Source organism: Rhipicephalus microplus, chromosome 8, assembly GCF_043290135.1.
Source record: "Rhipicephalus microplus isolate Deutch F79 chromosome 8, USDA_Rmic, whole genome shotgun sequence".
Classification (NCBI taxonomy): Eukaryota; Metazoa; Arthropoda; class Arachnida; order Ixodida; family Ixodidae; genus Rhipicephalus; species Rhipicephalus microplus.
Window position 1 is genome coordinate 13,265,017 of NC_134707.1, and position 23,518 is coordinate 13,288,534.

The following is a 23,518-nucleotide window of genomic DNA, read 5'->3' on the forward strand; positions in this document are numbered from 1 at the left end:
TGTATATCTATAGGTAGTTATGGGTGGGCATATTGATACAACTCGTCTACCATTCTTTGTGCGATTTCTGTATGTTGCGTTAACTTTGCAAGCGGCCAACCGTGCTCAATCAACTGCCATTTCGGAGCGGCGGGTAGCGAAGCGGGAGTGCCAACAGTTAGCGGAAGAGCGCCCCTAACGGCTGCCTAGCACGTTAAAACCTATAGCGCATCCACCGCCTTATGTAGATGCCACGACCAGATCAAGTTTTACCACAATTTTCTGCACTCCCAAATCTTCTGTTATTTCGCCTGTAACAGATAGCTCTGCATGGAGGTCTTCTTAGTTATCGCCGAACAATTAACAGTGCAGACACCGGACCTCAATTCCCGGTTGCACAAGCTGAAAACACCGAAGTAAAAGGAAACCGAACTTGGTTTGGAGTCTACTTTCGCAAAGCGATTTCGTAACATAACTCTCGCAAACACCAGAGATGTAAGGAACAAAAAGAAATCAATACTAAAACGAAAGAATGCCATTGTGAAACCAGGTTACCCCTAACACTGCTATTCCCTAGGGTCACTCCTGACGTGACACAAGAACTCAAGGAGAGCAGTCAAATGTCCCAGCCGACAAGTATCTATTGACGCGTAGGGAAACAATCGCAGCCGGGTGTAACATGAGACAGGGACCCATTGTACGTTTCTCGATATGACAGGGTCTTTTGAGTCCTCGTTTCATCGAATGATTAGGCTCGCTCCTGTTTACTTCTGCACGTATGCCCCTTATTTATATGCCTTCTCGTTTGGTATGGGAGTAAAAGGGTGACCTTAACCCCTTTTTGGTGCGAATCATATTACTGAGCTGAAAAAAAGGAACGTTACTTCCTGATAAGATACGAGATTTTAAGTATCAAAACCAAAATACAGTAAGGCTATTCACAGTAGAGAGAGGCTCTGGAGGTTTAGAACATGTGGTCTTCTTCATCGTGCACTGACCTTACGCAGCACTCTAGCGTCCGTCTTCCAAGTCTCTCGTGTCCTGGAAATGAGAGCACCACGGCTGGAATTCAACGAGCGAATTTCGATTGAACAGGCAAACACCAGAACCGCTCCGTTATTAAAGCGCACAACCCCACTTCCTTTCTCCAGAATAACAAGAAATGTTATAAAATTAGAATAAAACTGACCCGAGTGTTTTTTGCAGTACGCGAAAATATCATTGGATGTAACCAGAATACGCGTATAGCAACCAACAATAATTCCTTTGCAAACATCTTCAAGTACTCTCGGAATTTCCAACATACACGACGAGCATCACTACCTTGCCTTCTTCAGGCGCTCATCACTTCTCCAGGGCGGCCGCAAACTGACAATGCAAGGAGACTGCGGTCACTGGCCGAATGAAGAGGCAATCGACCATCTCCAAGGAGAAATCAATGATCCGTGTTGTTTGCAAGAATCCTTGTCTCTGAAAGCGAAGCCGGTTGTTACCCTTTACCACGGAAGGTTTATGTTCTCACCGTCCTGTTAATTTATACTTTATTTTTTGTCAGTTGTGCTCAACCTGCAAGGCAACCACTCTGAATAGGTGTTTCGTTGACGTTCGTGGATTTTCGTGGTTTTTTGTACATCGAACAAAGAATGGTAGCGAACGAGACGATCATCTTGTCACCCCCTTTCATTTCCTTTTCTTGTATTTGTACGTATGTCTGTCTTTTTATTGCAATGACGTTTCGAAATCCATAGGTGTGTTGATTCTAGACTATCGGCTTAACTGCTTTAATTTTGGCATGTAACGAAATCTGTTCAGACAAGAAAGAAGTTCGGCGAAATATACACGTACGTTCTAATGGTAAATCGATGAGCAGAAGGGACGCTAGACCCAATTCTTTTCTGGATGTATGCAACCCTCCTCTTTTTTTTTTCTCAAGCATAAGGAGTGAAGGCAGGCCAGTGGTTGAAGTTGTGGCTTCGAAATTGCCGCGGGAACCGTCTATGATTCCTGTCGAAGTTATGCGAGAGGCAGTCGCAGAGCGCGCACACCTACTTCAAATGCAACTACAGTAATATCGCACTGGCGCGGGGGAATTATCTTCAAATACATGGTATCCATGCCTGCGTCAGGCACGCAAGTGCGTTCAGCACGATAACGCAGTTGCTTCACTACACTGCAGCATTTATTTTCTTGAAGCAACTGTCAATTAAACGTCATAGACATTACGAGCATCTACGATGCGTACTGCACCTACAGTGCATGTAGTAAAGGCTTGAACGCTGCTAGTGTATCTGAATTGTTTACAAGTGACTGCAGTGTCGAAGAATCTAGTGTCAATAACTTTACTGTCTCTATCTCTATCAGTATATACTGTGGGTGCACGCAGCAGCTATCATATAGACGCTATAAATTTCCCTATTCAAAGTAGTTGGAGCATTGAACCAATCAGTAGAAACTGAAACACACTAGCGGATTCCAATAGGACTTGTTTTTGGGCTAGTTGGTGCATACTCGGTGCAGAAGACTGAGGCGCAACAAAACATATCGTGAAGCAGGAAGAGCAGGAGAGAAGACAAAACGGCGCTGTTCTGTCTTCTCTTCTGCTCTTCCAGCTTCACGATATGTTTTTTGCGCCTCAGTCTTCTGCACACTAGCGGAGTTTATTACTGTGGTCACTTGTGGTGGTCCTGTAGATTTCCAGAACTTCCCTTGGTAACTGGCGTAGGACGTGTATGTTTTGGTTACCCTGACCATGACACATAATGGGCGAGATAACCTGATGCAACGTCCTTGTTGTTGTTGTTTTCCTCTTCTCACAGCGAATCAAAATGGTGACAATAATTTGAAAAGGGTCAGTTCAATCAACTACAAAGCAGAGTAAAATATGGCATCATGCGATTCAAGTGCATCATTTATGCTTTCCATCTCGGAGCTCTTCCTCGCGGTTTACATAATGAATTTCCACCTACTGATGCACAGTTCAGTTGTTGCAGCTTGAAACTTGAGGAGAATTTAATGATAACTACATCAGCAACGAGACCTTTGTGGCACGGAGAAAGAAGAAAAAAAACCGACAGAATAAGTCTTTTTCAAAAAGAATCCTTTCACTTAATGCGTAGAGCGAAGCGGCCGCATGCGGAAATTTGAACAGTTAAGAGTCCTTATAAAAAGGAAATCAGGTTATGCCAAGAAACACAAATAAAATCGCCATTCTTCAAAAAATTAAACTACGATGAAGCCCTCTGCGCTTAGTGAGTGTGCTTGCCCAGAATTCCTTTTAACTTTCATGGCAATGGACGTATTGTTCATGCAAATGGCAGCGATTTAAGATGACGAAACAAGGTCGATGAGAACTACAGTCGTTATAATGTTGCCTGTTTTTTCGGTATGCGTCTTTGAAACTTCATATACTTTTCCTAACGCTAATCCGTGCCCCCTCCACGACACTTCGCAAACTGCGTGGGTGATTCAGCACCGTGATGGACTTCTTCAAGGTCTCTTTTTTTTTGTGGTGTGAGCTTGGAACCACTAAAACACTTAGGCCCAAACGCTAATGTCTCATGCAGGTCCAAGACACGGTAAACGAAGAAGTATTATAGCTTTCCAAATAAAAAAAATTGGTGGTGATTCACCACTGTGAATAAACATTCCAGCTGGAACCCATTGGTGGGCACAAGGCTGAAGATAAGCTGCCTAGCGCAGTCTGCCTAGCGACAGGTAAACGTGCCTGCTGGTAGGTTTTTCGAGAGTGCACATGAATAGAAGGCCCTGTGCAAATGTGAACACTTGGGGCCGCTGCTACGGCCATTGGCAGGTGCTCTTTTTTTCACCCTTACAAAAAACCCTGCGTGAACTAAGCCTTTTTATTAGACTTCATAACTCAATCATGACCGCAAGTGATTTGATGTATTATTGATCATCCGGCCAGAATATCTGAACGCTACCCATTAGTGCACAAAGCAGGGTTCCCGCCATAGTCACTCGGGGCGTTTACTCCTGACTATTCGTGCGTGCGGCTAACGGGTAAACGCTGTGAACGACTCGCTATAATTGTTGACAAGGCTTAGTTGTAATTGCACGTTGATATAGACTTTATATTTGATGAAATTATGCCCGGACCTTGTCTCTCGGAGTTTTAAAGTGCGCCGTGAAAGAAACGACAACTGAGTTCGTTGGTTATTGGCTGTTGACCCTTTTGAAACTCGACGAGAAAACGACACGGACAACTGAAGGGATTTGGGCACAACACAGCGCTAAGGTGTCTTGCTCGTATTCTTTCAACGTGTCTCTCGTTAGTCGTGGTGCTTTTTCGAAGAGTTTTACCTTGCGAGCCCTGTTAAAACGTCCTATTGCATGGCATGGTTTCTCAGTCTCTCACATATTTTTGGCATAGTATTATATAATAAACATTTGATCGATAGTACGCAGTGTCTCTGCCAAAGCAAAAAGAAAAAAATAGTATGAGGCAAGCCGCTTGGTGGGGTGCGCTGAATTAAGTTTTTCATCTGGGGTTTATATTGTTAGGACATTATGCATTATTAGAAAGCAACAGAGAATGCCGACGTAACGAAATACCAATGAAATGTTCATATGAGGTGCGTAAATGCACCAGCAAGGCAAGCGAACATCATCAGGCTTAACAGAACATCGACCTGAAGCAAAAACACGTGACAAGAACGAGACCATCTTAGAACTAATTCACGTCGTGCAAGAACATTTGGTAGGTTAAGGGGAAAATAGACTCGACCAAATACTAAGCGAAAAAGTCATGCACCAGAAAGTAAACAGCCTCGCGACTACGTCAAGAAAAGATATTGCCACACAGAGCGCATAGTCTCACAGCAAGCACAACAAATATTACCACATTTCCTCAAGTTTTCTTATCGCCCCATTTTTCTGTAAGTAATCCTCACCGCCAACTGCGCTTGCAGTGTTGCAGAAGCTTCAGAACTGCAGTATATCATTTTGTTAAGGTTAAACCCACCTCGTGAACATTACAAAATGCCCTGGAATCAACGTCACTGCTAGCTATAACGCTCTAATATTCGATTTCAAGTGTTTAAATGCAGACGCACTTAAGCGTTTGTCAGTTTCTCAACCGCCGACGCTTTGTTCACACCTGTTAGTGCCTGTGAGCTTCACTGTAATCTGACATCCAATTTACGGGCCACAAGTTCGACCGAATGAAAAGTTTCATCTGGTAATTGAAGTTGGCTTCCTTCGTCCACGTCACGACCCCGTGACAGTACACATTACGAGGTAAATGTGAGAGGCCGAAAACAGGAAGAGCTCTGACACAGGAAGTACAAACGTGGTCATTCGGAACGGCGAGCGAAAATCCGCTCACAGAACCGCACGAAAAAGTGAATGTTCCTGCCTACGCCCCCACGCGTGCCTGCGTGTCTTTTTCTGTTTTTTTATTTCTCGCACACTCATTCAAAGCATTGCTTTTATTACAGTCTTATAGCCTACGTCTTGTCATGCACGTAGCAAAGATGAAATCACCGCAGCACCCCTCCTCCCCTCCGTGTTGAAGGGCTATTGATTTCAATGTCAGGGTTGCGTAACCTCAGTGCAACGCCATTTTCCCAGGAGAACCATTCTGGTGCGCCCCGACCAGGCTAGGCTTAGGTTCAAAGCCCATTTCCCGAGATACAAGAGTGGTTTGTATTTAGTTTCCTTTGTCGGTTGCTCACTATGCGATATGACTTCAGGGCCTTCGGAACGTGGTCATAAGATAGCTTTTCGAAAACTGTCCCCAGGGGTGCAGTGTTCAACGTCTCTTACTTTGTAGGACTTAGTTCATTGTTGTTGTTGATGCTGTTGCTGTTTCGTGGTGAAATGTTCTTGGCACCTTCTTCCGATATCGATCGGTTTAGAGAACACAACATTTCCTCTCAAATTATCCAAGGCCTAAGAACCTTGGATCTTCAACACAAAATAGTTGCGTGTGGAGAGAGAGAAAGAGATTGCGAGAACACAACGTTATTGTCGTTAGTATTCCCAGATATAGACGATTCATCAGGCTGAGTCTGATGACCACCTTTTGCCCACTATATGGCCTTGAGCTGAACTCCCATGTGGGTTAAAATCGGAACCTCTTCCCACTATGGCAGTTGGCAGTACTTTGTTTTTGTGTGTGCAAACTTGTGTTGCATCTCGGCAGGGGAAGAGGGTGTGCTGGTGTAGGTCATGGGAGGCAACTGCTAGCGAGGCTTGAGGGTGGTTAGGTGCTCATTTTGTTTCCTCTGCGGCCGACGGCCATGCCTCCCACCCCTCAGGTCAGGCAGTGGCAAGGAGATTCAGAGTTGGTGGGGCGTCTTCCCTGCATTCCCAGATAATGTGGCGAAGTGTGGCTATTGACTTGCAATGCAAGAAATGTGAGATAGTTGTATCGGGGTATGTACGGGAACAAATGCTATAGCATTAGATTGAATCTGTTTGCCGTATACGACAGACAACTGTCGATCACTTGGTCAACTTGTTTCGCAAGAACCAAGGTGGATATCTGGGAATACTGATATTCCAAGTTAAGAATGGTAATAGCGCACTGAAAATGAGGACACGAAGAAGACACACACACACAGACACACACACACACACACACACACACACACACACACACACACACACACACACACACACACACACACACACACACACACACACACACACACACACACACACACACACAAGCATATAGTTTTGTGTGTGCGTGTGTGTGCCTTGTTTGTGTTCTCGTTTTAAGTGCGCCATTACCATCCTTCGCAAGAACACTATTTGGGGACCTTTGCAGCGAATCCTTTTGTCAGTTTTACTCTTGTTCTTACCACAGCAATGCCTTGAACTTTTGAAACTTTGAAACTTTCGTTATTTCACCATTCGAGCTGCTGAGGGCAGTGGTCAGAAAGTCTCTGGGACCACATCTCCTTCAGAAACGCGTGGCATAGACAACTTTTTATTGCAATAAAAATAGGACAATTGAGCAAGCAGTTATAGTGCCACTTTATGCAAGTGTAATAAAACAAAAGATTGCAAAATATTAAACTAAAAAGGTTATTTTGTAAAAATACAATTAATTGTAATCATTCCTTGTACATACGAAAATCATTATTAGAGTATAATGATACAAGTACTACTGCAATTGCACCACAAAGTCTAATCGGGCATGCGTTATGTGATAAGAGGCACAAAGTGTTTTGAAAGATCAATAAAACATACGCATAATTTTACTCAGATGGCAGATAAGACATTTAAGTGAAACGACAAGGAAAATCGAAGCATGTCTTTGCCGTTGTTGCTGCGCGTGCCTGTGATAAACCACGTGTGATTGAAACGGGTGTTTTTAACAACTTTGTGGTGGTTTAGGACGGCAATGGTTCTTAAAAAGTTGTGGCATCTTAATCCTGCTTGATAACGTTTCACGAACACTGCACGGTAGCATTCTGTTAGAGTTAGTGGATTAATTTCCTGAAATGCGGGAGTGGTGTGACAGCAATGAGAAATATTTGCAATGCCACGAACAGTCTTTTCTTTATGACGCGCAATTTGCGGCTATTTGGTAACGTTGTAGTACCCCAAACTAGATGACAGTAGTTAACAGGAGATAAAAACAAAGATTTATAGATTAGAAGTTTCACTCCTTGGGTAGCGATAAACGCACTCGCTATAATTTGTGTGAAGTCCTTGATAGATTGCCAGATAGCTTCTCAGTATGTGCGTTCCAAGACATGATTAGCTCTCGTCCGATCATGTGGTGTCCTCTTCTGTGTACCGCAGGTATCTGGCCATTGTGCATCCCCTCGTCTCTAGAGCTCAGCAGAGCAAGGCACGGGCGAAACGCATCCTGCTGGGAGTCTGGGCCGCCCCGTGCTTGCTGGCATCGCCATTCCTCCAGCCCGCGAGGGCCGAGTCCGACACCCTGTGGTCCCAGTACGGCAGCATCTCACGGAGAAGCTGCCTCATCACGCTCGATCCAAGCTTCAGGAGGTAAGCATGGTGATTATAATTTAAATCAATACGAATTTTATTTACCACCAAAGGAACTTACGAAAGGGACAGGTAAAAGCACACCCACACAAAGAGAAAGTAGCAAGATAAGAACGGTAGAGGGGTTAACTAGATATGTCCTAGCCCCGCCGTGGTGGTCTAGTGGCCAAGGTACTCGGCTGATGACCCGCACGTCGCGGGGTCGAATCTCGCCTGCGGCGGCTGCATTCCCGATGGAGGTGGAAATGTTGTAGGCCCGTGTGTTCAGATTTGGGTGCACGTTAAAGAACCTCAGGTGGTAGAAATTTCCGGCGCCCTCCACTACGGCGTCTCTCATAATCATATGGTGGTTTTGGGACGTTAAACTTCACATATCATTCAATTCAATTAGATACGTTTTTTTGCTACCCTACACGTGGGGAAGAGAAATGAAAATCAGAGAGTAAACGAGAGGGAGAGAGAGAGGAAATGCACAGTGCACACCAACACAAAGTGCATATCTAGTTTCACAAGTGATCACTCAGTGAACTTGCCTTCGAGAATTGTAGCAGAGCTCGTGCAGCATTCTGGGCTGATGTACTGTGAGACCACGCACCAAATATTTTTGTTCAAGTAAAGGGACGATCAATCAGTGTCATCAAGGAATACTGGAAAGTCTGGCTTTCGTGTTGAATATCGGGACATTGGCACAGGACGCGGTAAAGAGCTTCAACGCAGTTGCAGTGATTACAGTTGTGCGAGTCAGCTACACAATTGCTATAGCTGAATGAGCTGAAAGGCTACGCTTACCTCCAACAGAGAAAGCATTGTAGCTTCACGTAGCGAAATTGTGGGTGGCACAGAGATAGTATGAGTGCTATAGAGGAGAAGCTATGCTGAAAAAGCCCCAACCACGCCACCTTTACACTGCCATTGTGATTGTTGTGAGTGTGACTATCACCAAAATGGCGGAAATTTGTCCTAAACAAGGCTAATAATACTATAATATAATTCAAACACAGGTGCTTCATACGCATGAAAGATATGCGAACAGTGTCCGGCGTTCACTTGAAATGTTTCGAAGAAAGATTCGAGGCTCTTAGATAATTTATTGCTAGCAAGACTCGTGGCGAAGGAACAAACATGAGCACGCGCTTTTGCTTGATTGCACCACTTATCCTCTTTCATTCGAGATCGCGTATGATTGGGCGTATCGTAAGTCACAATGCGACATCGTCTGCGTTTTCTGTTGACACACGCTTACAAGTCTACATTAGGCGGCCTCAATTTCAGTAACTCCGCCAAAAACCGAATACTACCATCAAGTCTTGCAAGCTTGCAAGTGGCTCAGGAGCTGATAATGCCCGCAGTCTGGTATATCGGCAACTATTGTGGCACCCTTGTGGTCAGGCATTGTAATGCATGTGCCCTATGGGTAGCTTTTACTCTGAAGTAAGTACTAACTAAATGGCTTTAGGACGCGAAACCCGGATTCTCTAAGTACTAGACAGGGTGCCACAAGCATACAGCGAAATTCGCGCAAAATCTATGTTGACTATTTTTGTTAGGACTGTGACTATTACGATTATAGTCCTTTTTGTTGACCCCTTCTCTGACCCTGGGCAATAAAAAAAAGACATCGTCTGCTAGAACTATTTGCGTATTACATACACGCGTTACAGTCTGTTATCCGGATGTTGTAAGATTTATAGATCTTTTGGCTCTACAACTTAAAGCTATCCTTGGGGCCAAAACAATAAGAGAGAAAGAAATAGATGGAAAGGGAAATGCAGGGACGTTTACCTGATAAAACCAACAAGCACCAAACAAAATCTGTTCCTTCCGTCATTAATCATTCAGAACTATTTCCGGAGCAGGCATTACTGCATGATCTGTGACATACAAAAATCATCTAAAACATCCTAATGGAAAAAAATATATGAACAATATTTCATGTCAGTGTGCCGCGCTGTTGTATTAAGTTGCGTGTGTAGTGTCTACTTTTTATTACTGTTATTAAATATTCTTTTTATTATATGCTGGCGCTGTCAAAGTACAACTTTTGAATCTGGCCAGCTGCCCACTAAGTAGTATATTACTAAAGTTAACAGGATTGAATACAATACCACATTTTAGTGCTGAAACTTGAAGTGATTTCAAATAAAGCAACAAAAATCAGTTTTAAGTGCATGTTGCAATCACTATCTCTCTCGTCTTTGCAGATCTACCATATAAAGTTAAATTTTATTTCTTCAACTTGTAGTGTACTTTTGGTGTAGGGTTCGAAGAAGCATGTTCGTCTGATCAAATTTTTATGGACCTTTTCTAACTTTTCACCAAGCGCTGTGCAGCACGCACATAACACGTTGGTAGTTCAGCCAAGTGAAAGCTAAATGTTGGCTGATTGACTCTTTGTCTCACTACTTCTACAACTGACGACTTCATGAACAATGCAGGGCCTACTACGCGAGCCTATTCGTGCTGATGTACCTGCTGCCCTTGGCGTTCATTGGCTGGACGTGCGGCCGCATCGCCCGCTGTCTACTCAGGGGCATCGCTCTCACCCGACAGGGTAGTCTGCGCCGACAGGAGGCGAACCGGCGAAAGGTAATACTCTTTGCCTCTCTGTACGTTCGCAAAAACAAAATCAGCTTTTAAAGCGTTGCTTACCATGTTAAAGCGCTGTTATCAATGGATACGTTAACAGATGTCACGACTAGTAGATACCAGAAACTGAATTTTTTTGAGCAACGAACGGCTTCATACACATAGAGCAAATGTCCGTCATCGGTAAAGATGAACAACTGAAAACAAATGAAGGAAAAAAGGCGAGTGGCACAAAGCAGGCATGTAATACTGATAAGCATGTGGAGCATTCCCCTCATGCCCTTCAGTGAAAACTGGGCATGTGTTCTCAAAAACATCTGACGCTGCCATTGTCCACAACATTTTCTTTCAGTCAATCACAATGCAGTAAATATCGTTAGTTAATTAGGCTTGCCATTCAGAAAGCACACTGACAGAACAATATTTCATCGCACCTTAAATAACTCTGACATCGGAATGGCAGTATGTTGCGACAGCAACAAGAAATCTATGGAGAGATAAGGATTTCCGGCAACAAAAACGTCTTTGTGGTATCACATAAATAACACTGTGTTAGTAATCAATATTTCAGCCAAAGATTATCGTCGAAACTGAAGCAGGCCCGCATTTTGTACCGGTCCCGAATAAATTGCTCCTTCTGCCATCGTTGGCGACGTTAAGTTGAAGTGTAAATAAAAAACCCAGAGGAAGCGTGCCCTAGTGAGGCTCATCTGCTTTCAATTGCAGAAAGAGTTGTCGATTTATTTCATGGCTTGTATAGAACCACGAATGAGCGTGGAAAATGCAGCCTGGGTGTTTATTACCAAGCTCTTTCTATAAAGTTGCAAAGGGCCAGCCCGGAACCTGCATTGTCAGGAATCCGAGAACGCCCATTTGAAAACTGCTTTTACCCGCAAAAGAAAGTTCAGCATCAGCGAATAATAAACAGAATATACTAAGTATTACGAGAGAAATTATATATAGGAGTAGGGATTTGCGGGCTTTTTTTTTTCGGGGGAATAGGGGGGGGGGGGGGAATATGCTTATCCAAAATGTCTCTCATGCTAAATTGTGTGTATTAGTCCAAGTGCTGAGTTTAAAGACTTTAGCGAACTTCTGAAGTAAGGCACTGGCGTCATTTCTTTTTTTTTTTGCATAGCAGCCACGGACTTTCACTGCCGAACTATGCATCTATGTTTGATGGGACAAGAAAAGTGGCGTTCTGCGTTGCTCCTTTATCTTTCACTCTCTCCGTGTAGTTTCCCGATAGTAAAAAAAGAGTGTAGTTTACACAAAATTTTATTAATTAGCCGTGCCATTAATTACCGCCAAAGATTCATCGAACAAATCCCCCACAATCCCGTATCGAATGTTTCGTACTTGTGCGTTTCATAAACGCCCAACAACGAAATCAAACACATCAATATTGTGAAACTTGAGCTTGTAAGGCAGCTGTTTATACATTTTTTAATGCAATATGGCGTAGAATGGCAAAAAAAAATTACACTGAGCCTTCATTCGCGCAAAAAGTTCCTCGCTGCGCGCACAGCGTTATTCGAGATAGATGGTACATCTTGCATACACATTTCGAACGAGCGTTTTTATGCCACCTATCCAGGAATATTTTGATTCAGAAATGAAATGTCAAGACACACTTCCCATTTTGTCGGCTTCAGTTTAGTCTTCTTTTTTAGCTTATTAGCAAGAGAGATGTCTTAATAAAAAGTGTCACTGTAAATAATAAAATATGTTATAGTAAACTTAGTAGAGTTGAAAAGGCGGGCGATTTTTTTTTAGGGAAAAACTCACGCACGTCACATACGAGCGTGATCTTGAAGGAAAAGCAAGTGTGCAGAAAATCAAGCAAGAAAGCTGAATCGATCTTGAGCAAGTCGTTTGTTTTGTCTTGGCACCGTTAGAATGACAAAAGTTACAAAAGCAGATATATCACGTGACTCCGTAATGTGCGCATTCACTTCCTCTTTGAGGCATTCGTGTGACTACCAAAAGCAGCGTTCAAGTTATTTTACAAGCACTGTTAAATGGCCTTACCAAATGTTCTTCGTCTTGGAGTAGTCTACAATTAGCGCATATGAAAACTTGTCGGTTTTGTTTTTTTGTAGCTTTTGTTTTCGCTCATCGACCTAAACTTTTTAACAGTCAACACAACAATGGTACTGCCGATTCTGAACCCTTATTTATTGAAGTCACACCTGTGCATGTCGATCATTTACACCACACCCAGTTTAAGCTTGCAGAGTGTTCTCGGCGGTTCACCTTAAATTGAATCTTGGGGTCTGGGTCTACACTCCAAGTAAAATATATGTTAACGAGGCGCTAAGCCTTAGATACAAGCTTCCTAATCATGATTCGAAAGTGCAATTGAGCTTTGCACTTTAAGGGTGGATTATACCCCATGTTACGTTTGCACGCCACTCTATCTGTGGTATTGCTATCACAAAGGTACTTACCGACTGATACACGTCAGTAATCAGAGTACGTTGCTTTTGGCTAACACATCACGAGTTCGCACTAATATTCATCTTCGCGTCGGCAAAGTTGATACTCAGTACCCACGCTGCATTACAGTTATGTTTGACAAACATCGCACTTCCATTCCACACTTTGAGTATACTGCAATACAGTTGCCTGCCTTAAAAGCGAGTTTCCAGAGGACATTCAACTTAGTTTACAGAATCTTGCTTCCCTTCTAAGGCAATAAGAGTATTTTCTATCGGCCAACAAAGGCTTTTTTTGTTCTGTAAAACCAGCCGTAAAACATGAAAACCAAGAAAAGCACAGGCGCGCAACTGCACAACTTATTCAGAAAAGTTCAAGATAAACAGCACTTAAAGAAAAAAAAGGTGATAGGTTACAGCTTCTGATACAACAAAAATGGCAGATTAGTGAAGACACCGCATGAAAGGCTAGTGAACCATTTTTTGAAGCGAGAAGTATTGTGTGTCTCAAGTTACTTTAGTAAATAATATGGCAGTAAATCTATCCTTGCAGAGAAAAATTTTCCTGCCTTGTTTTTAAAGGCGCCTTTTGCTCAAAGCGATGAAACATCGAACCGTATATCAAATAAGGAAGAGCTAAGAGCAAGGGCACTGACCTAGCGACGACATAAAAGTGTATAACGGTCGTTGAACTGATATTTGAGATCGTGTCTTGTTACCTCATCAGCCACTTGTGCAGGCGTGACCTCTAGATTGCAAGAGATTGGTGTGCACTCAGTTTGGAAGGAAGAAAGCAACGAAAGGGAGAAGGCAGGGAGGTTAACCAGAGATACATCCGGTTGCTTCCTAAATTATTCAATGGCATGTACCTCGACTAAGCAAGAAATGGTATTTGAGGAAGCAAAATAAGTCGTGCGAAATTTTCACCATAATTCTCAAAAGCGTCCCCCGCCTTAATGAGCTAGATTCCACGGAACGTGAGTTCTAAGATTAGTGACACCATGTTTATATGATTGCATGCGCGAAGGGTGCAGTTACCCTAGCATTTTTTAGGCTCGCGATAATAACTTGCACTTACTAATTAATTACCCGATTTAGCGTAGCCCCTGTTAAGAGTTGTTCGAACGTCATAGAAGGGAAGGGGGCAAAACACGGCTTGCTTTCATATGCAGTGCTTTCACTTTAGAACGCAAGCAAATTTTCAAGAGGGGCACGTAAGTGGAAGCCAGAGCTATGAGACCGGAGTGTACAACCATCGCCACAACTTTACAGAAAAAAAAACCAAATAAAGAAGAAAAGACTAGAGAGCATTGTCCACATGTACATGGTACTAATAATGTGAAAAGTGGAGCTTGAGGTGAAGATACGTTGTAGATGGCCGGGTGGGCGACGCGCAAACGGTGCTAAGGATTTCAATGTCTAATGAAAAGCATTATCCTCAATAACTCGTGCCTTGCTCAATCCCGAATGGCAATGTCATGTAGATTTTTGCGTAGATGATAACGCATATGGTATTATCAAACCTTCGAGAGACATACATGACAGACAGACGGACGGACGGACGGACGGACAGACAGACAGACAGACAGACAGACAGACAGACAGACAGACAGACAGACAGACAGACAGACAGGCAGACAGACAGACAGACAGACAGACAGACAGACAGACAGACAGACAGACAGACAGATAGATAGATAGATAGATAGATAGATAGATAGATAGATAGATAGATAGATAGATAGATAGATAGATAGATAGATAGATAGATAGATAGATAGATAGATAGATAGATAGATAGATTCATTTTTCTTGCAGTTCGCTAATAAATATTTCGCATTTAAAATCAGGCTTGGAGCAGGCACCAAACACAATAGTTCTGCGCGGCAATCATGTACTCGGCCACAGAGCCACGCAAAGTCTTCAATCTGGACAAAGAAAATGATCTCCTAAATAAAATGTTACACTTTCCCTAATTTCTTGCGAGCGTCTCGTTCTGGTAGAGTTTATGCCTTCGGGTAATATGCCAGGGATTATTGACCACCTGCCGGGTTTTAATGAGATTACGTGCTACGTGACACCAACAGGCAATCAAGGGAGTTTTACATTTGCCGTGATAGCAAGAGGTGGCGCTGATGTACGCTCCCACGTGTAAATGCACATATATAGCCTGTAAAGTGAATGGAAGGGAACTGATCACACTCCCACGTTTATAAGCACATATATTGCCTATAAAGTGAACGGAGAGATGACCGCCATCATAGCTCAGTGGCTGCGAACATCTGACACCATAATCGAAGGTCGTAGCTTCGGTACCAGGCGCTGGTAAGCTATATTTTCGTCTACTTCCCTTTCTTCGCAATTACATTACAATTACTTCTAATAACATCTCCTATCATTTTCTTGGCATCACTCTCTGTTGGTTCTCAATAATATTTAGGGTGATGAAGAAAACAAGCCCTTGAATTTACACTTGTTTCTTTGATGATAGATACAGAGGTAGCGAGAAATAGAGAGATAAAGATGGTAATACAAAGAAAGAGAAAAATAAAAAGAAACAAAACGACAACATAGCTGCGCTGCTGGTTCTAGCCTTGTGCCACTTGTGGAGGCTGCGCTGCATTTTTTACTATGAAAAATATCCCAGAAACAAAAATTCATTGAATTCGGCCTATATTGGGGTGACTTCACGAGAGCAACACTGCCCTTGCAAGCTTCTTTTGGAATGATTGTTTATTTGTTGGCTCCGCAGAAACTTGCAACTCGGGCTCGTTCCCTGCTCAACAATTTCTCACAACTTCTCGCCCATAGAGGCCGCTTATTGCCGATAGGGCATGGTGGCGAGTTCTCGTGCAAGCATGCTTTTTACGAGGCCTTCAAATTTTTATGTTTTCCGTCGAGCTTCGAGAGACGTTGGTCGTAAATTTCGTAACGCCGCTGCCCGGTCCCAATATGAACAACGGTCCACCAACGTCATGCTTGGTGCGTCATTGCGGCGTGGTGGTTCGTTCCTTCGCTTTTCGCTCACACATAGCGTGTCATGCAAGAGCGTGAACGCAAGAGAGAAGCATAAATTATAGCGTTACGTAAAAACGAGCATCTCACAATAACCAGTAAATTGTTGTTGACAAACAAGCATTCTGACTAAACTAACAAAAATCATGTGAATAACGCGATATTGCAGATGTCAAAACTTGTACTAGGTGATTCAATAAAAAAAGAGAGCATCTACAAAAGGAGTGTAACAGCAAGAAATATACATATACATGTAGTTCTTTGCGTTATATCTCTCCTGCGTCAACCTGTTTTTATATATACACAGCCATCAAGTTTTCGCTCTAGCCATCACCTATTACGCGGACGTCTTTCATAAGAGGACTTCATTTTACACCGCCATATTTTCTCGTTTCACATCACCGCCTAGTGCTTTATGATTCCAGAATGCAATTTTACTGCGTTATCGACAGGGTTATCAGATAGAAAAGGTCCAAACACTCGATTAACGAAGCTGCAGGTGGTGACACGTGTAAAATAAATAAATAAAAACAAAATACATTGGTTTCAGTGTCTTCAGATCTTAAGCATGGTTTCACAACGCTGACAGAATGCTGTTGTTGAATTATCGTTGGGCTGTTCCAACAGCCATGGACACCGCCTAACTTCCCGGTAACTTCATCCTCCTTCGAATAATGTTTAAAGCTCTATAGATCACGCAAAACACTTACATTGAAAGAATATATATTTTCCATTGATGTTCGACTATAACAGGAAGGTAAAATTTAAAACAAAACCCAAATTTATGCCCATGTTTTTTTTTTTGTGCGCTCCTTGAGAAACTCTGTTCGCGTACTTCCAGAAATACGTCATTTGCTGTGTTTATGTCTTCATATACAATGGTTCCGCCTGTGCGCTTAACAATACTGATAATGGTGTGAAATCTAGTATTTCGTAACGCATAAAGGATAACACAGGCTGCGCAACCGCAAAGGCAACATTGTTGCAGTACAATAACATTGATTAAGTAGATACCAACACAAAAAGGTTCATCGCAGTCGCATGATATATGATTTCGGAAAAGCGGACCAAACCTTAACACATGAAAGACTAATAATTTAGTGTTTACATAGAAGAAATGGATACTCGATCAAAGACGCCAGAGTTATTCAACTGCGAATACCGTTTTTACGGTTGAAATGCGACTATATATATGCACGATTGGACGCTATAAAAGGGCGGTGAATTCTCATTTGTCGTACCTTTTGCAGTTTTGTAAACAGCAATAAAATACGAGGAAGTATTGCACCAACCAGCTCTGGGCCATGCTTGGTAAACCAAGTATTTTTGATGAAGTCCGAGAGAAAAAAAGAACTTCAAAGCTTACCTGAAAATGTTTTGTCTTAATGCACCAGCAGACACACTTTTTTTTGTAAAACTTGAGATGTAAATGCATGTGAGAGAGTTGCAGAAAAAAAAAATGCTCAAGAAAATGATTAATAATGTAAAATGTCGTTTTCGTACGTGTTACACTATTGAAAAAAATACGTACGGTTCAAGAACATCGATACCTTCATAAAACATTTTGTTTGTTAAGCAATCCTATGTACACACTTTAAGAACGGCGCTTCTAACATACCACCACGTACAGCAGCGTACGCTCTTCGGGTGAACACGGCTCAGGGCGAACATGCTACGAGGAGCACCAGTGCGTTCGCGGCACTGCCACGCATCGAATCAAAGTGGCGCAGGTGCAAACGAATGGGCCGCTCTTTCTGTACTATGCAACAATGCATGCAGCTAAGCGAGAGCGGCACCATGGCCATGGCGACCAACATAGCGTTTCCGACAAGTACAACACAGAGAGATGTTACGCTAACGTCTATAGCGGCTGCGACGCACGGTGCTTAGGCTGACGTGAGAACGACGGTTTATACACAGATTTGTCTACTTTTCGTTCTTGTGGCTTCGTTTGGCTTCGTGTGGCCTGAATCCATTTTGCCGCAAAGCGAAGTTCAGCAAAGGGTTACGCTTCGCCATCTTCACCTTTTTAGCTCCTGCAATTCAAATGGGCTCTCGTAGTTCACAACGCTTAGCTTTTTTATTTGAAACAAAATGAAAACATAATAAATAAGGCCCCTAGTGCATCCAAAGCCCGAAAACACGGAGACAATATATTAGCAAATCCGCGTTCTACCCATCATTCTCACGGCGGCTGAACGATTGCAGCGGCAGGGTTTCTGCTAGTAAAAACTGTAGTAAACTGCATGGTGGTTACTATACGGAAAGGCGCGCTTAGCAGACGACCCATGGGTCTCTGTGCGCATGCGCCGCCAAGCTTCCTTGCGCGTCCGCGCCGGCTGCAAAGGCATGTAACCCGCATGTAACCGCTATGCTGAGCGTTCCCCCAAACAGATGGCGATGCTGTACATTCACGGCTTTGTAGAGGCATGTGCACTCTTTAATGTCAGAGTACGTGAAAGAGCCCCAAATCGGGAAAAATTTTGTAGCTCTTCGCTATGGCGCCCCTCCCAAGCACATCGTGGGTTTGGAACGTAAAACATTTCATTTTGTTATTAAATAACAGTCGTGGTTCACTTTAACCCTTTCACACCTCCAGCTGAAACCAAATATTTGCTGCTGGTATTGCTCTTCTTTAAAGTACCTTGTAAAGGAAATAACAGAAACTAACAATATTGCTGACGCACTTGGCTAAGGCGACCCAAAAGCGAAAGGCTCATAATACTAAGTCACTTGCAAGTCTCTGGATTGGCCCATCGTGTTATGTCATCACATAATATCACAAAATTTTGCGAAAGCTGACGTAATCAAGACGTTTCAGGCTTTTGTTACAATGTGATGTGTTTTGCGTAATTTTGCTGGCGTCGACAGTCACTTTTCTCAATTGATGCGGTGTCTAAAGCTTCAGCCTTAATGGCTATATCATACTGACCAATTTATAGCATCACACAGAGCTCTCTGTAGCGGTGAACATTTTTACTGGCATGCTTCATGAGAAATAAACCTTTAATGCCGATCATCCTATAGCTTGACCTTGAGGACACCTTTATTCTTGCGAAAACATTTTTCGAAAGAAACCAGTGCGCCGTGTGTTAATAAACAAAGCGATCGATGAATCGCTGCAGCTGGTGCTGCTGATAAGAAAAATTGAAAGGCCCGGATGTGAACTTTGTCTCTGAGCAGCCTTATGAACACCACCATGTTTGCCTCGCATCATGGACGAGTGAACGATTTTGTGTGTTCGTGTGTATATAGTTGTTCCCAACTCGCGCCAGTGCTTCTATAAGAATAGTTTGTTTACTTTACTGAGCATGTTCGATCAGGGCCACTTCCTCTCCGTACTCACATCGTCCTTTAGTTATTGCGTATTGCAGCATCTGGCGAATATTTTATGCGCCCTTCTTGATAATAGTGTTACAGGCTTTTGGCAAACGAGACTATATACACTTTGCATAAAGCTATTATGTATCCCTGCGTATACAAAAAATGTTAGAAAGTGCATCATAATTCAGATCTCCGCTTAATGTTCTGCACGGCTTGAACTTATGTGCTCCGCACATGCACGCTCAAGTCGCATTTGTTTGAGTGTCGTTCGCCACAGTTTCCAGCAAGCTGCACCTGCCTGTGGGCTGCGCCGGCTTCTCATCTTTTGTAACATAACGGAAATCATAAAGATGGTTGTAAAAACATTAAGAAGCGATTGGGAATTACACATGAATATTATTTTGAAAATTGCTGTAAAAGCGAAACGTCTATTTATTTGCGACCATAAAAGTCTATAGAAATTGAGGTATCCCATGAGTTTACAAGTTGAAGTGTGTCTAGCAACGAATGTCTTGAACTTAAGTGCCAAATTTCAACTGAAAAAACTGCTCTTGGGCTGAACGTGTGTGCGCGTGCTTGCGTGTATCTCTGCGTACCTGTTTTGTGTGTTTGCTTGAGTTTCAATGGAACGAACACTTAAGGGACATTTGTCACTCGAAAGAATCTGTTAGTTCTTCATGGGTTCTTCTTCATATTGTTTCACTTAATATGTGATACGTTATTGAATTGTTTAGTGACCGGGCTGTTTAAGCCGGGCTATGATGCTTGAACTGGAAAAAGAGTAGGTAGGTACCACAGAAAGATGATATGTGCCAAGCAGCTCCTAAAATATAGCTGTGCGTAGTAAATGAGGGTGAGCATTTTTGATGTAAAGGTGTTGAGCCATAATGGAGGAGGATAACACAAGAACCTAATGCGCATTTACCGGGGCAATGGTGTTTGATTGCTAAGCCAACTTTCGTTAATAGTTGATTTGATTTGTGGAGTTTAACGTCCCAAAACCACCATATGATTATGAGAGACGCCGTAGTGGAGGGCTCCGGAAATTTCGACCACCTGGGGTTCTTTAACGTGCACCCAATTCTGAGAACACGGACCTACAACATTTCCGCCTTCATCGGAAATGCAGCCGCCGCAGCCGGGATTCGAACCCGCGACCTGCGGGTCAAACTTTCGTTAATAGTCTATTGAAATTTGGGAAAGCTTAGAACACCGTAAGCATGTTAATTCAAATACACAAAAAGCAGTACAAGCGAAATAGTGTTACAAGCCAAGAAAAGCAAGATATATGAAACAAGGCCACTTTAAGCCTACTTTCTCTATAGAAGGCCAACCAACTTTGCTGCTCCTTCAGACTTAGCGGTAGTATAGCAATGCTGCCTTGGATTTTTTTTAGGAACGTTTGCAAGAAAGTGACGCAAGTTTCAATGTAACAAAATGAAAAAAAAATCAGTATTTATCTTCCAACATGCACGTTTTTAACAAATTGGCGGTGCCTCAGGAAAAAAGCGGTTATAAAATCACTTTAGAATGACAGAGGGTCTACGCAGATTACAGCAGCCTCTGAATTCATGCTCTTGACAATTAGAGTGAACCAAAGCGGGAAAAATTAACAAAAATGTGTTGACAAAATTGTTCAAATAGAACAATAAAACACAGAAACGCACCGAACTCAATTTTTATCGGGTGATGATACAATTTTGTTTTCTAGTAGCATCTGGTTGTGATAATCAATTTCTTATACGTATTTGTTGGGTGCATGGCGTTTTCATCGCTTTCATTGCTTTTCATTTTTCTCTGCTTCTGTTGTGCATTAATTGTCTTAGTAGTGCTTTGTTGGCTTTAACTAACAACTTATGTTGTATGGGTTACAATCTCTTCAATTTAGACGCGCCTTTCTTATTTCCTTTGCCTCCTTTATTCTTATGAGTCGCATCATTGTGTCTCACTACGTAAAATGTGTCATGAAGAATTAAATATTTATGTGTTCAACCTGTAGCTGCTACTATATGCTGTCACTATTCGTTTTAGTGCATTGAGTCTGTGTTTTATTTCCAGCACAGTTTTTTTTCTTCGACTAGACAAATTTTGCTGCTGGGCTTTATAGAGGGCCGGAGCATTGTCAATGCGCAGTAGTGTGGCTGATTGATTGAGTGGTTTACTGATTGGTTGATTGAATAACAATGTATGTTTGATCATGAATGAAATGAACAAGAAGAAAGTGAAGGTAATTAACAGACGAAAAACGTGATATAAGAGAGTAATGATTTTGTTCTGATAGCATTTATACATCATAACAAAACACTAGGCAAGATTAAAAATAACCTCTCGTTTTTTTTGCAAACATAACGAAGTTGTGGTCATTATTTACATATTTAGTAAGCAGGGAAAATCATGTTTATCTAAGAGACTCTAGAAAATAGTTGGGGCAAGAACGAGGAACGAGCCATCTGTCCGAACTTTGGGCCTATGAATACGTGTGTTGTTTACTTATGTTTGATAATTATCTAGTTGAATTCATGATGATGATATGTGAGGTTGAACGTCCCAAAACCACCAGACGTGAAGACAAAAAGCTAGATTAGAATTTTCTTGATAAACTTTTCAACATAAAACTAGCTCTAGAGCCATCGCCGTATTTTCCACCCCTAAGCAGCCAGCCCACTTGACACCACCACACAAAAGCCTTGATTCCATATTTTGCTCGCACCGACCTACTGAAATTTTCGTACTTTCCAAAAGCCACATGTGAATGAAACTGCCTTACAAATACATGTGATGAATGAATTGCCTTACCAAATAACCTTCTTCGCCCTTGATTGTTTCAGTTTTCCTTTTGATACTTTATTCATATCTGTATTACTTTATTTGTATCTCTATTACCCACTCGGCCTGGACTTTGAGTTTACAGTACTTTATAAATAAATAAATAGAATAAATTATTAGATAAATAAATAAATAAATAAATAAATAAATAATAATTATGAATATGAGAGACGCCATAATGGATGACTCAGGAAATTTGGACCACCTCGGGTTTGTTAACGTGATCCCAAATCTGAGCACACAGGCCTACAGCCTTTTCGCCTCCATCGAAAATGCAGCCGCTGCCGCCGGGACTCGATCCTGCGACCTGCGGGTCAGCAGCCGACTACCTTAGCCCCTAGACCACCGCGATGAGGCTAATCGAATGTGCGGAATGGTTTCCTTGCAAAAAAAAGTACTTAGAAAATATTCGAACGTTGTACATATGTTTCACATGGAGTATAGCGGTGGAACAAAGCGCCCGCAGAAGTACTGCGAGGAACATTTAAATATAGTGCCCCTTTTTTTCAGTGGTCAAATTGATTATACATTATCTACGATTATGGTGACCCATACAAGAAGGTCGTAATTTATGTTAAAAAAAAACAGAGCGTGATGGTTCTGTACATTCGCCTTTTCCGGAAAGGCTGACATCGTGACAGAACACCAGCAGCAAACGATAATTATTTCATCAATGATTCAAAATGAGATTACCAATGTCATATGAGCGGTAAAATGACGCCCAGAACATTATTTTTCAAACCATTTCCACAGGTATTCCTTCAAGTGTTCACGATTGATACGATACCTGTGATTATCATACAACTGAATGTTTACCTTTGAGGGCAAAATTGCAACGTTGTTGCAGGTAATGTTCGCAAAACTGAAATGAATTTTTTCACCTTTTTGTGCAACTTGTTACGTGCATCGGAGAACACGCTAGAAGACAATTCACCGTTAGATAGAGATACCAACCCCCTGTAAGGCATACATTTTCCTCTCTACTGAATGTGAATTCCCTCGACGCACTTTCGCCCGAACATATTTTAGGGGCGAAGCTCCTTATGGCGTGGCTTGGGCGTCCCTCGTAGTACGTAACCACCAGTGGCACATACCCGAAATAGGTATAACATTTGACCTCCAACGTGGTGCCGGTGAGAGATTTCTTCTGTGCGTTGTTTAACAATAAAAAATAGTGCTCAATGTACATGCCAATGGCAGCTAATGGGGAATGAGAGACAGGAGCATTCGGCTTCTAGTCAACGCGCACGCTGCGATCCCCATTAGCAGCCATTGGCATGTACATTGAGCACTATCGGACAAGAAAGGGTTGCTACATTATGTCTGCACGCGTCCGCTTCACTAACCACAACAACGTAATGCGT

The 23,518-nt window shown here is 42.4% G+C and overlaps 1 protein-coding gene across 1 annotated transcript in view; it reads left to right on the forward strand.

The window, feature by feature from the left end:
• The window catches only part of LOC119165205 (galanin receptor type 1), a 79,649-nt gene that overhangs the window by 46,722 nt on the left and 9,409 nt on the right, over positions 1-23,518 (forward strand). The window contains exons 2-3 of the mRNA XM_075871068.1: positions 7,756-7,965; positions 10,401-10,551. Of these exons, the coding sequence (XP_075727183.1) occupies positions 7,756-7,965; positions 10,401-10,551 (361 nt within the window). The remainder of the gene's footprint in view (positions 1-7,755; positions 7,966-10,400; positions 10,552-23,518) is intronic.